The sequence below is a fragment of the Nelumbo nucifera genome, chromosome 1, assembly GCF_055504915.1.
Source record: "Nelumbo nucifera cultivar China Antique chromosome 1, China Antique-T2T, whole genome shotgun sequence".
NCBI classification, from domain to species: Eukaryota; Viridiplantae; Streptophyta; class Magnoliopsida; order Proteales; family Nelumbonaceae; genus Nelumbo; species Nelumbo nucifera.
This window is the reverse complement of record NC_142649.1, coordinates 132,271,082-132,283,891: the sequence shown is the minus strand read 5'-3', so window position 1 is coordinate 132,283,891 and position 12,810 is coordinate 132,271,082. Positions and strand designations below refer to the sequence as shown.

The following is a 12,810-nucleotide window of genomic DNA, read 5'->3' as shown; positions in this document are numbered from 1 at the left end:
CTCACACTGAAAAGAACTAGAACTTTTATTTCTGAATAAACTTGGGAAAAGTTTGGATAAGTACATAAAACTTGGGTGACCTAACTTGTAATGCCACACCATCACCGACCTCTCACTCTCACTTTTCAACTCATTAACAGACACACAAGAATTATTGTGACAAGAAATAGGTTCACTCACTCCTAGATGAGATTGTCTTACAGAATCTGGTTGAACCTCAAGATGATAAAGCCTAGCATGACTCCTAGCACTGCCAATCATCCTCCCTGAAGTCAAATCCTGAAATTCACAGACATAAGGAGAAAAATTAGCTATACAGTTAAGATCTTGGGTAATTTTATTTATGGAAAGTAGGTTGTAGTCTAGATTAGGAACATATAGAACAAATTTGAGTGTTATGACCCTGGATACCACAACCGAACCACTTCCTTCAACTTTTGCCAAAGAACCATATGCAATTCTAACTGTGAGAGTTTCATTAGAAGGAGAATATGTGTGGAAAACTCGCCTATCTCTTGTCATGTGATCGGAAGCACCAGAGTCTACAATCCAAGGTTTATAGTGCTCTTGTTTTACAGTCAAAGCCTTAAGAAAGTTACCTTTTTGAGCTATGGAACCTGACCCAACAACTGGTGGATTTTACTGTGATTGCAGCAGCCTTCTCAGTCCATCAAGTTCCTCTTTGCTAAAATTTGCAAGTTGCTCTGAACTGCCAGCGATGTTGCCTCGAATTTCCTTCTTTGCTGCTGTCTTTGGCTTCCAATCAACAGGTTTTCCATGGAGTTTCCAGTAGGTTTCTTTGGTATGACCAGGGCGGCGACAATGTTCACACCATGGCCTTCCCCCTTTGCGTGGCTGCTGCTGGTTTCGGGCAGCCAAGGCTGATGACTCACCACCAGCAGCTGATTTTTCCATCCCCAGCATCAAATGGTGTCTACTCTCTTCCCTTCGGACCTCAGAGAATGCTTCACGTAAGCTTGGCAGTGGTTTTGTGCTAAATATCCTTCCTCTTACAGCATCAAGACTTGAATTTAGTCCCAAGCAAAATTTGTAGACCCGCTTATTCTCAATTATCTTCTTGTATTGTTTGAGATCAGCGGTAGTATCCCAGGAATATTTTTCAAAAGCATCCAGTTGCTGCCAGCTTTGATGGAGTTTGTTGTAATACTCGGTCACAGATAAATCACCTTGTCGGAGATCATGCAAGATGCCCTCAATTGTCACCAGTTCGGGGGTGTTGTCTTTGTGAGAATAAGTGTCTTTTGCAGCCTCCCAGATCTCTGCAGCTGTTTCATATAGGAGAAATTTTTCTCCTATGTGTGGCTCCATGGAATTCACTAGCCAAGACATAACTTGGCTGTTCTCTCTCTTCCAAATCCGATAACCAGCATCTTTTTCATCTGGTTTGGTGATATTTCCGGTGAGATAATCTTCTTTCTCCTTGCTGCGGACATGAAACATGAAGGATTGAGACCATTGGATGTAGTTTTGGCCATTCAATTTATAGATGGTGATGGGTGTGGACGAGTAGTTTGTAAAGTCTCCGCCATTGTTGTTGAGCATAACAGTTTCGACGTTTGAGGAGGAGGATTTTGGAGTTTCAATTGAAGATTCGTTGGTATTTGTCATGAATGGTATTTGATGTTGCTGCCGGGAATGAGATAAAGGCTAAGATGGTTGATGAATACTGCCGGAATAAGCAGTGTAGAATGCTGCTGGAAAAGCAGTAGATAGAGAACTGACCTAGGACGGCTGTGGGAAGAACAGGAGGCGTCTAGGGTTGCTCTGATACCATGTGAATAATTAGGTTTGAATGACCTATTTTTTTCTATTCCAGCAGAACATGTTTTTATATACAATTGGAGTCCTAAACGTTAGGACTTGTTTCCTATTTTAAAAGAGAAAATCTTGCCTAATCTATTCTAAATAAGGAAACAATTATATAGCTAATTACACCTGATTTGTAGCCTAATTTATAGCTAATTTACAGCAAAGAATCCCAACAGTTTGTGTTGATTAAACCTTAACAAATAAGAAAATAACAAAAAGAAATTAGTATATAAACACACAAAATGAACATTTTAGTTTAAAAGTGTCTATTTTATAATTATAACCTCAAAAAATTAAGAATATAAAAGTTTGTTATAACACGCAATAGAAAACTGCTTGGCGATTAGGCGAAGCAAGACTCCAAGGGCACCTTGTTGCCTAGGCGTTGCCTTGACAACTATGGATGCTGTTATCCATGACCAAATGAATATTTGTTAATATGTAATTTTGCTACAGTTAGTGGCTTTGGTATAGCCTACTTGTAATTAGTGTTCTATTTTATCTTCTAGACATTTATACTTTCCTGGTGAACAGAAAATAAGAATAATTAATCTCCTTATCGAATACTAGTTAGCACAATGAGTGTCTATCCTGTAACATCAGATGGTGGTATTAGGTACTTTGTATTCATTAAGATAATGATACACTGAATGAACGCCATTGTGTTGGTGGCATGATGCACTATTTTCTTTTTTATGGATGCTAATTTATGTCTGTGTTTTTAAACTTGTGGTACTATTTGGTGAGTCTGTTTGGCCTTTGAAATAAAAAGACATTTGTTGGATCATGCAATGTTGTTTCATATATTCTATTATTTCTATTTATTGGTATTTTGGTTTTGATGTTCCATATAATCTGATGTGAGCTTTCAGAACTGAACAAAGGGGTCTTCCCAATACCATTGAATGGCTTGCCTTTAACTGTAAGTGGCATATTTTATTCTCTGAATCTTTTCATATTGCAGTTGTAGGCTGTCCTTGTTATATACCGTGATAGTTGATACTTTCTCGTTAGTGTAAATGTTGATTTTTTTTACCTCTTCCAGGGATTTGACCAAATCCCTTCAGGATTGGGGAAGCAGATACTAAAATCGGTTCCACAAACACCAGTCCAGCAACAGTTTCAGATGTTGAGAGGAAAAATTAAAAAGGAGCATGTTGCTCAAGCACTGCCATATACACCACAAAAGTTGATGCCATCACTTCCAAGGAACATTACTTATTCAGATCAGGTGCTTCTCAAGGATGTATTAAAAAGGAATGACGGGCATGGTACTGGTAACTTTGACTTTCAACATATTGGTTCTCCAATTGCAGCAATGCCCAGAATGGAGAAAACTGCACCAACAGCTGAGGTAATCTTTTCGGTTTCAGATGTATTCCCTAAATTGTGAATGTTGAAGGTATTTGAGATCAATGGGCATGCATATGTTTATGTCTTTTCATTAAGGAATAAAAAGGATTTTTTTTTTTGAACTGTAATGTAAAGAATAGAAATAGCCAAGGTTACACTTTGTGTTCTTAATCGGTAGATGCTTAAAGTAGTACTTTTGTCACTTATCAAAAAATGATTATTGCTAGCTACAGTTTTCAAATTTCTATCATCACTTAATTAGCCTAATGGACAACTAATGGCAATGACTCAGATAATATCCCAATTAAAGCAAAATGCACAGCATGATCAGATATGTCAGCAATTCCAAGAGGTTGGTAGTTTGTCTATATGGCTGATTGACCTATATATTTTGGATGCCTGGAGCAAGTTCTAGCCAGCTTTGATACATGATTATATAACATCCTTAATATAAATTCAAGTTCTGAATTAATAAAATTTATTTTTACTCAAAAAAAAAAACATCCTGCTTAATATATACTTGTTTTCATCAGATTGGCAGCAAGAGGAAGGATAGACCAGGTCATGGGACCGGAGATGCTGCTGTGGAGGGAGACCATGCTGGTTCTTCTGCAAAATCTGTTATACCAACTTGTGTTCAAATGGAGTGCACAATATTGCCACAAAGTAACAGAGCATCTAGAATGCAAATAATGCATGATCTGGACAAAATTGGTCAGGCTGAAACCCTGCAGAAGATGGTATCTTTTTGTTCTTTATGTGCTTGCCTATATTCTTTGCTCAATGTGGGTGTATAGATTCCTTATCACTGATTCTCACTTAATGGTAAAAATCAATTTTAGGATGATATGGATGGTAAGAATGACAGCACCACACAACAAAGTTCTACAACTTGTGACAATAGTAATAACCCAAAAGGTAAGTTTTGAATGCTTTAAGAAGAGAAATGCATTTTTACCTCTCTTCTTCTAGAATGCATGTAATGATTCTAGTTAGCATATGGCCTACTTGAGTGCTTATTGTTTAAAATGGTTACCCAAAAAGGATGTACTTTCCACCACTTTTGAAACTAAATTGCATATTGCTGGCATTATGTAAGTGTGAATTGTAGAATAGTCTTCTTTGCTTTATTGCGATTCCTTGTTGCCCAGGCTCAGTTTTGCATCCATTTGTTTGTAACTATGATTTGCACTCCTACCTGATATAAAATTTGTACTTTTGTCTCTTTTGCACTCATTGGTAGAGCAAATTTTATATTCCAAAAGTTGATACAAAATTTGCATCACTTTCCTCCTACGTCAATTCTCTTTTATACATAATTTGCATCACTGTACTTTTGGGCTTTCAGTGGGCCGATTGGAAGAGCTGACGCTACTGAGGCAGAGATCACAGCTGCTCTCACAGGTCTCTGTTATGTCAAAATGTTAGGCCTTTCCTCTCTTTAAATTGAAGATGATTCCGCTAATACAATAAAATGGCTAGGGAACTAAACTCTGTAGCTGACAGCTTAGCCAAATCCGGAGCCCATAGTCTTATATTTTCTGATACTTCTTCGCCTGTCTGTTTCTGCCTCCTAAGGCTTTTGTACTTTGTTAACTTTCCTCAGTTAACTTTTAATAAAATCTCAGTTAACCTTTCCAAAATAAAAAATAATAAACACCTTTTCACCACTCCTATCTCCATTCTCTTTAATATAAGACAGGGACCGCTTCATTTTACTTCTGACAAACAAAATAAGACAGTAAAATCTGAAGCAAAAGTAAACCAGAATTTATACTCAGCTTATTTGCACTCCCATGCATTTACACCAGTGCAAGTGAAAATTGCACTGCACACAAACTAAGCCTAAAGGGAGATCTGAGCTCTTACTGGAGGGTCTACAAACAAATTCATTGTAATTGAAAATGGAAAATTGATTTGATGAATAAAAGTTTGGTTTAGTGAGTCCTGGTTGTAGTAACGTAATTTTCTATTTTTTTTCTTCCTCTCACATAATTCTTCTTCTAAATAATATATCTCTTTGCAGCAAGAGTTTTCTCTGTGTTCCTAATCTTTTTCTTATTCTTTGTTGGACAAGAGGTTCCTCAATTATCTAGATCACCTTTCATTGCCCTAAAAGGCCCACCACCAGATCTGAATTTGTAGAACCCCCTACCTGTCCTACATCTGTTGGGCATTCCTCTATCTCAAAATGAGGTTTGCTAATTCCTTAACAAATGCCATATGCTTCCCCAAGTAAGAAGCCAAGAACAGGACCAAAATTCAGTTTAAGAATGGGAAAGGGGAGATCTCATGCTACTACTTCTGCAACAGCCATAAGGCACCAGACAATAGCCCTGTGGCTGCTAGGAAACCACAGGGTAGCTGTATCAGATCCCTGCCACCTAGGAACACCAAATATGGTGAAGGGAAAATGGGTAGTTGGTGCTGAATTAACTTGAATGTGGCTAGCAACACCTTCACTTAGGGAATGGATCATTCCATCTTCCCTCTCTCTCTCTCTCTCTCTCTTTCACACACACACACACACTTTCTCCCCCTATTTTTCTTATATTTTCTACCTATTTATCTTTTGCCTCTCTTTTTGAATCTTCTTAGGAACTTAGTCCCAGAGAAATGTAGTTGGAATTAAATGTCCACTCCTAGACTCAAACCCATTTTCTCATGCATGTCAGACTATGATTTTACCATTGCACCAAGCAATGAAAGAGTTGGGAACTAAAAGATGTAGAATATTCCACAAAAGTGGAGTGGATTTCTTCCAAGGTAAAAGGTGCACTATTACCACAGAATTTAGGGCGTCACCCTCGAAATGGAATCTTTTTTAATGGTGTGGCTCAAATGGAGATTGATTGGGATCAAAAGTAGTGGTTTCCTATATTAAAAGTAAATGTCAGGGGTAGTTTAGTCTTCTCATCTTGTGTTATATTAATTATTATATTACTAATCTGTCCAGGTTTAAGTTGCTGTCCCCACACATAATTGGGGGCAGTAATGTCATTGTACACCTAAAGAGATAAGTATTGAATCTGCCGTCTCGGTGGAGATTATTTCATTCTCTCATTTTTTTTCTCTTCTTTTACTCATTATCTCTTTCTCTTCTTCTATCCCTAGAACCAACTGAACCCTATTAGATGGTACCAAAGCATAAAAGGGGTTCCCACAAGGCAGCAGACAGGTTAGTAAGGGCTGTGATTTGTTTTCTTCCTCTCTTGTCGTGGTCACCATGGGTGATAAAGTCAATGGTGGTTGTGATGGTTTAAGCCCTCTATTAGGTGGTTACCAAGAAGGATTTGTGCTGTGGTGGTGAGTTCCCAGTGGTTTGTTTGGTGGAAGCATTATAGATGTGTAGTGTGACAAGATAGAATATTGTTTGAAAGGCGTTTGATTAATTGTCATAGTGTGGTGAGAGCATAAGATATCACCTAAAAGGTGTTTAATTGATTGTATTAGTGTGAGCATCAGGCTGTAATCTCCCATTTGCTATTCGCTTCCTTGGCTCGTTGTTAGGAGATCATCATGGCAGCACCCGATAGTGGTGAGAATAAGTCCCCAATAATTTGGTTCAATCTAAAATCATTGAGTTGCAGATGACAACCATTAAACTGAATGCAACAATGTTTTAAAAAGCGGAGGCATGACGTGAGGTGTAGTTCAGAATGTAAGAGGTGTAAGAGGCGTAAGCCTCCTGAACACAAGGAGGAAGAAGAGGAAGAAAAATCTCATTTTCCTTTATTTTTAATAAAACTCTTTTATATTAAGAAAAATGAAGATGCATAGTACTACCTCATTTCTCAGGTCCCGTAGGTGTTGGAAATGCAGTTAGGGCAGAAATCCTAGAAGTCTTTCAGGGGTTAAAGCCAGCAAAGATAAATAATTACACTAATATTGTAGTTGAAGGGAAGTAAAAGCAGTTGTGGACTGGATTAGAAATGAGGGGAAGTGCCCTTGGCAGTTTTGACACATTTTAAGAGAAATCAACAAGCTCAAAAGAGAGAGTTGTAGCAGTGCAGTGAGTATACAGGTCTGCAAATGGGTTGGCAAGTAAGTTAGCAAACAAGGGGTTGATAGAGAAATCGATTTGGGGGATTGGAATCTAGCCTGATGTACTGTAAGTTGGAATAGGGGATTTGGCTACGGGTATTGGTCATCTCAATCTCTGAGGTTTCTTGTAATTTCTTTTCTATTCTCTAATAGAGGGTGGGTCTTGGTGCAACAGTTGGGTTTTCTCCATTGTGATCTGGGTGACTAGGGTTGCAATCTTGGCCACAGCCTCTCTGTATGTTCAGGGGTAAGGCTCTGTGCATCTGTCCCTCCACAGACCCTGCATTGGTGGGAGCCTCATGGCTCATGCACTGGGCTGCCCCATTTCTTCTTTTCTATTTTAATAGAACTGACCCCTGCGATGCATGGAATGTTGTTTAAAAATAAATATATATATATATATATATATATATATATATACTTTTTAAGGGAGATAAATGAATAGTGATTCACCAAAGTATTTTGTATACTTCTACATTTTTGAACCAGAACAATTCATGAAACAAATCTACGTTAAATTAAATTAATAAAAGCGAAGGGAAAAACCTGAATCCAATGAGCAAAACAAAAGAAAAACCTATCATCAAAAAAAAAAAACAGAAAAACCTGACAACCCAAGGAAAGGAGTAATGATTTGTTTAGATTGGTTCACCCCATGTACTAGTGGGCAAATTTGGGGTTTTTGACATTAACTTGGGTCCAAGTTAAGGTTCATATTTAAGTTGATCCATCACCTAACCCAATCCATCTAATTTACACCATCTATATATATAATAGAAAGAGGAAAATAAAGATTTAATGGGGATGGGAGATGTTACAAGTATTGACTATTAAGATTAGGGGGTAGGGGTGCTCACGGTTCGATTAACCGAACCTTGGGCCTTCTTTTGTAAATGAACTGGTACTATCGGTTTTTGGAAAATTGGGAACTGGAATCGAACCGAAGCCTATCGATTAACTGTCGGTTTTTTAATTTTTATAATATATATTATTAAAAAATATATAAATATATAATAAAAAATTATAAATATGTATAAAATATTATATTTTAAATAATAAATAACATATCATATATTATAAATATATATATATTTATATATATAATGCATTTTATTAATTTATAATATATAATATACATAAATATATATAAAATATTTAGAAATATATGTATATCGGTTGGTTCAGTTAACTACCGCTGGTTTTCTATATTGGTTAACTGAAACCAAACCGGTACCTTCGGGTTTTTTAAAACACTAAATCGAAACCGAACCGATCGGTTTGGTTAATTGATTTTTTGGTCGATTTGGTTTTTCGGTTTTTTTGCTCACCCCTAGGGAGGGAGAGAGAGAGATTTAAGAATGATTTTATTAGAATAAATATGGATTTGATGGGAGACGATAAAAACACATGAGGTTTCTAATGAATTAATTTAAAAATTAATATACACGTGTGAGAAAAGGAGAGGATGAAGTATGTGGTGAGAGGACCCTCACCTCCCTTTCGTCTTTCTATTATATATATATCTACCTATATATATATATATATATATATATATATATAGGTAGATATAGAAGACTATATAGCGTGTTGGACCCCCTTTTTCGGTAAAGGTTTTAATCCCATCTTATTAACAAGAAAGTAAATGTACTAATATGTTCTTGTTTTATTTTGGAAGTTTTGTGCATGATTTTTATGTATTTATTCTACATATTCTTTTTATTAATGCCTGGTAAAAAAATTCAATTGTTTACGTTGCTAGCAGCTTCTTGAATTGTGGAATCCAACGCGGAGAGTTGTAAAACAACGAAAATTTCAGCACATGATGGATCCATCGCCGCATTGTCATATTTGCAACGTACTGAAATGGTTACCTCTTCCAGTGGTGGCCAGTGTGTGGAATCACGGAAATGAGGCTAGGCCTCGCTTCTCTCTACAATTACGGGTGATAGTTCTGTCATATAGTTGAGATTCAGTTTTTTCCCATCCATCAATCTTAGCCAGACATCTCTCAATAGTCAGAGCCAGAGGAATTAAACAACAGGTGTGTGTGCAATAACGGAAGATGTGTGTAAGTTCCATTCTAGCAGTTGGGAACCAATAAACAAATGATGTCAAATGTATATGGGAGAAAAAGAAGTAATTTCCAATTCAAACATATGTACATATGTGAAAGACATCCATTCATGTTCATATGATAATTTTTCTCTTCCGTTTCACTATGTTGACTGTATATTTGAGCATAGAAAAAAAATTGATACAAGAAAAGTGTTGGAATAAGAGGAGCTCTTCAATTGATGATTGGGCTTGGTTTTATTTTGATAACAGCTATAAGATTAAATGATTAGTACATGCTTTACCAATTTGTGGAAAAAAAGTAAACAGTAGTGAAAATATGGTCGGCTCTCTGTCTCCAATTTGTCCAACTGTTTGATTTATTTCTGGGAATCCAGTGACATCTCATCCAAATCTGTGGAGTGTGGAGTCTCGCCACAGTTATAGCTTTAAACTGTCGCCTCTATATTAATTGGATTTGATGTAATTGACCCGCCACGAAAGTTGTAAAGTGGTAACATGATAGCATCTTGATTTTAGGGCCTGTTTGGTTCATAGTTAGAAATTGGAATCGCATAATCCCTCAGAATTAGAATTGGGGGAATGGCATTCCACCAGAAATGGGAATGACATTCCAATTTTGTCCAACCAAACAATTGAAATTGGAATGACTGATTACAGACCCTTATTCCTGCAAACCAAACTGGCCTAGTGGCTCCAAAGCTATAGTAACCAAAAAGATGGATCGTAAGTGATTCCTTTGAGAGAAGTGGAGGTGTTAAAGAATAATAGATAGCAAGCAAGATATTAGCATCTCTGAGCAGAGGTTGTCGACTCTCAAACATCATGACTCATCCTATAATGGTGAGGCAAAGAAAAACAGGCCTCAGACCACTCTTCTGCAACGGCGGTCGATGGTTCAGTGACTGTTGCATATAACTGCAGCTGTTGCAAAGCAGCAGATAAGTTCTTATTTCTTAAATGGATAATCAGTGCCTGGCTGGCTGGTTGTGGGAGTTTCTTCTATTTGTCCTCTGACGTTTCATCCTGTAACCTCCTAAACATCTCCTGCAGCGGGAGATGATTCCTCCAAAAAGGGCTGAATTACACTTGACACCTGCAAATCTAAAGCCAATTCCATCCCTTCCAAAAGAGTCATAGATTAGTATCTAGGAAATTTGATGGATGGAGCTACGATATCTCACCATGGTGATTTCGAATAATCAATCCCGCATGCCAACATCAAAGTTGATAAAATCATAATTGATTCAGATGAAAAATTAAAAAGTTTATTTACAATTCATAAATCATAATTAATAATGATAAAATCTCAAGTTTGAGAGATGTCACTTTCTCTAAAAAAACACTCCACATCCAATTTACTCTCCTAAAACCCCAAATAACTGGGAATGTACGACCAACATTACTCATTAGATAATCGTCTTTTTTTTTAAATCTTGTCACATTTTACCATTTTTTTAGCAATCAAGAATGCTTGAATTTCAAGTCTCAAAACGGAACTACCCATTCTTAAAAATTTCCATACACTACATCTAAAAGAGACATAAACTCTGAGTTTGGTTGGTTGTAGTGCAAATTTATTTGTAATAGTACAAATGCATTGGAGTGTAAATGTAAAAAAATGTAATTTCTTATTTAATTTTGTTTTGGATTTTACTTTATTCTACCTTTTGTCTTAATTTACTTCATTTGTACTGCAATCAAACAACATATGCTAAAATTTTAAACAAAAATAGGTAAGAGTTTACACTCAAATCATTTGCACTGTCATGGTTTTGCATCACTACAAATTTATTTGCATTGCAACCAAATATAGCCTTACAAGTTTAAAGATTCATATTCGTTCATTTCTATGAGCAAGGTTTAGCTTCAATAGGCTGTGGAACCAATGATATGGTTCCACGCCAGTATTTAAATATATGGGGCCCGCATCTTTTACCATGAACGTCATTGGTTCCACAGCAAAAGCGTTCAATTAATCCGAATTCTGTTTCTATATCCAGCATTTAGATCACTACTTAGGGTTGTTCATAAGAAGACCCAACCCGACCAAACCGACCAACCCGGACCGACCCAACTCGAGTAGGTTGGGTTTTCTTTAGCACCGGTTGGTTTCGGGTTATAAAAAATCATAAACCGATGATTCGGTCTGTTTTTAGTTTTCATGTGCGAAAATTGAAACCACCCCGACCCGAACTGACTTAGTAGTTAGTTTCTAATTACTAGTTACAACCTACTTAGTTCCTACTTAACTAAGTTGACTCTATTCTAATTACAACATAACTTAATTTATAGTCTTCTAATTAGGAATGACATTAATGGCAAGTATTGTAAGACAAGGAATCCCTAGTCCTACTCCCTACACCTTTCCTCCTTTAGATGATAGCTTATTGCATTTTTTGGAAAAGTTTAAAGAAAAGAATCAAAGGATCATAGATTCTAAGGTCTTTTACACCAAATAGGCAACAAATTACAATTAGAATTAGGTGTCCTTTTTTACTTAGATTAGAAGGCTTCTTAAAATATACAAATTTCAGTCTTCTTTCTCTAATACAAATTGACTTTCTATTTTCTTGATAATTTCTAACTTGGTCCGCCCCCCTTAGCCCCTCAAACTCTGCTCTCTCCACAACTGGATCCATGGATGGGCCACAAAACATTAAGGAAATGCCGGTTTCTTTTGGAATGTAGAGCCAAAAATGAACAATTGAACAACAACTGAGTCACCACTAAGTAAAATCGAAACCGATCCAAGCTGATCAGGTCGGTTTTGCTTAACACATGGTCGGTTTTAGTTTCAATTTCAGATAACCTGACCAAGTCAGATCAATTGAAAAAACATCTTTAAACTGACCCAACCCGACCCGTAAAGAGCCCTATCACTACTGACAAGTGACAAATAACGTAGGAAACGTTCCCAAGATATCGTCCTCATTCCTCATGGTACTCCGTCACCGACCTTGACTTGGGTGTCGCCGTATTCCGGCAAGAGAACAGGGATGAGGTTCCCTCCTTGTCTCGTGTTCAGCTTTGTTTGGGTCTTTGTTAGGGAGAAGAATACCGGAGTTGGTCTTGAAGAAGGGTGGAACGATCTTCTTCAGCAAGATCCGGTTCAAGCTTGGTAGCAAACGCTTCACCATTTCTCTCCATCTCTGTAGCCAACGATCCTATTACCAATTCAGTTAAATAACAGAACCAGGTGAAGGATGAAAAAAAAAACACTAGACTCTTTTCCTTTGTATTTCCAAATATTTTTTTTATAGGGCATAGTTTCATCACTGATTTGAGAATTATTTTCTAACAAAAGACCTTTGATATTTCTGATAGTTTTTTTTTTTCCAAAGTTTGTTTTGGTTGTATCTATTTGCTATTAATGCCATTCTGCATTTTGCAACAATTTTCACAAACAAAACGAGGGATTAGGAAGGCTAATGAAATTTCTTTAAGGGTATCCTTGTAATTTACCAAAACATGGATTCCTCTACAAACGGATAGACTCGACAACTGGAC

The 12,810-nt window shown here is 36.8% G+C and overlaps 1 protein-coding gene across 16 annotated transcripts in view; it reads left to right on the top strand.

The window, feature by feature from the left end:
* Positions 1 to 9,520, top strand: part of LOC104608197 (uncharacterized) — a 66,712-nt gene extending 57,192 nt beyond the window's left edge. For 13 of the 16 annotated variants that reach the window (XM_088894280.1, XM_088894284.1, XM_088894285.1 and 10 more), the window contains 6 exons: positions 2,703 to 2,752; positions 2,876 to 3,184; positions 3,476 to 3,535; positions 3,717 to 3,923; positions 4,026 to 4,101; positions 8,987 to 9,520. In XM_088894280.1, coding sequence (XP_088750406.1) covers positions 2,703 to 2,752; positions 2,876 to 3,184; positions 3,476 to 3,535; positions 3,717 to 3,923; positions 4,026 to 4,101; positions 8,987 to 8,997 — 713 coding nt within the window. In that variant the 3' untranslated portion in view covers positions 8,998 to 9,520. The remainder of the gene's footprint in view (positions 1 to 2,702; positions 2,753 to 2,875; positions 3,185 to 3,475; positions 3,536 to 3,716; positions 3,924 to 4,025; positions 4,102 to 8,986) is intronic. The other 3 variants (XM_088894286.1, XM_088894287.1, XM_019199572.2) reach the window with 3 other exon arrangements.
* Positions 9,521 to 12,810: the final 3,290 nt, after the last annotated feature.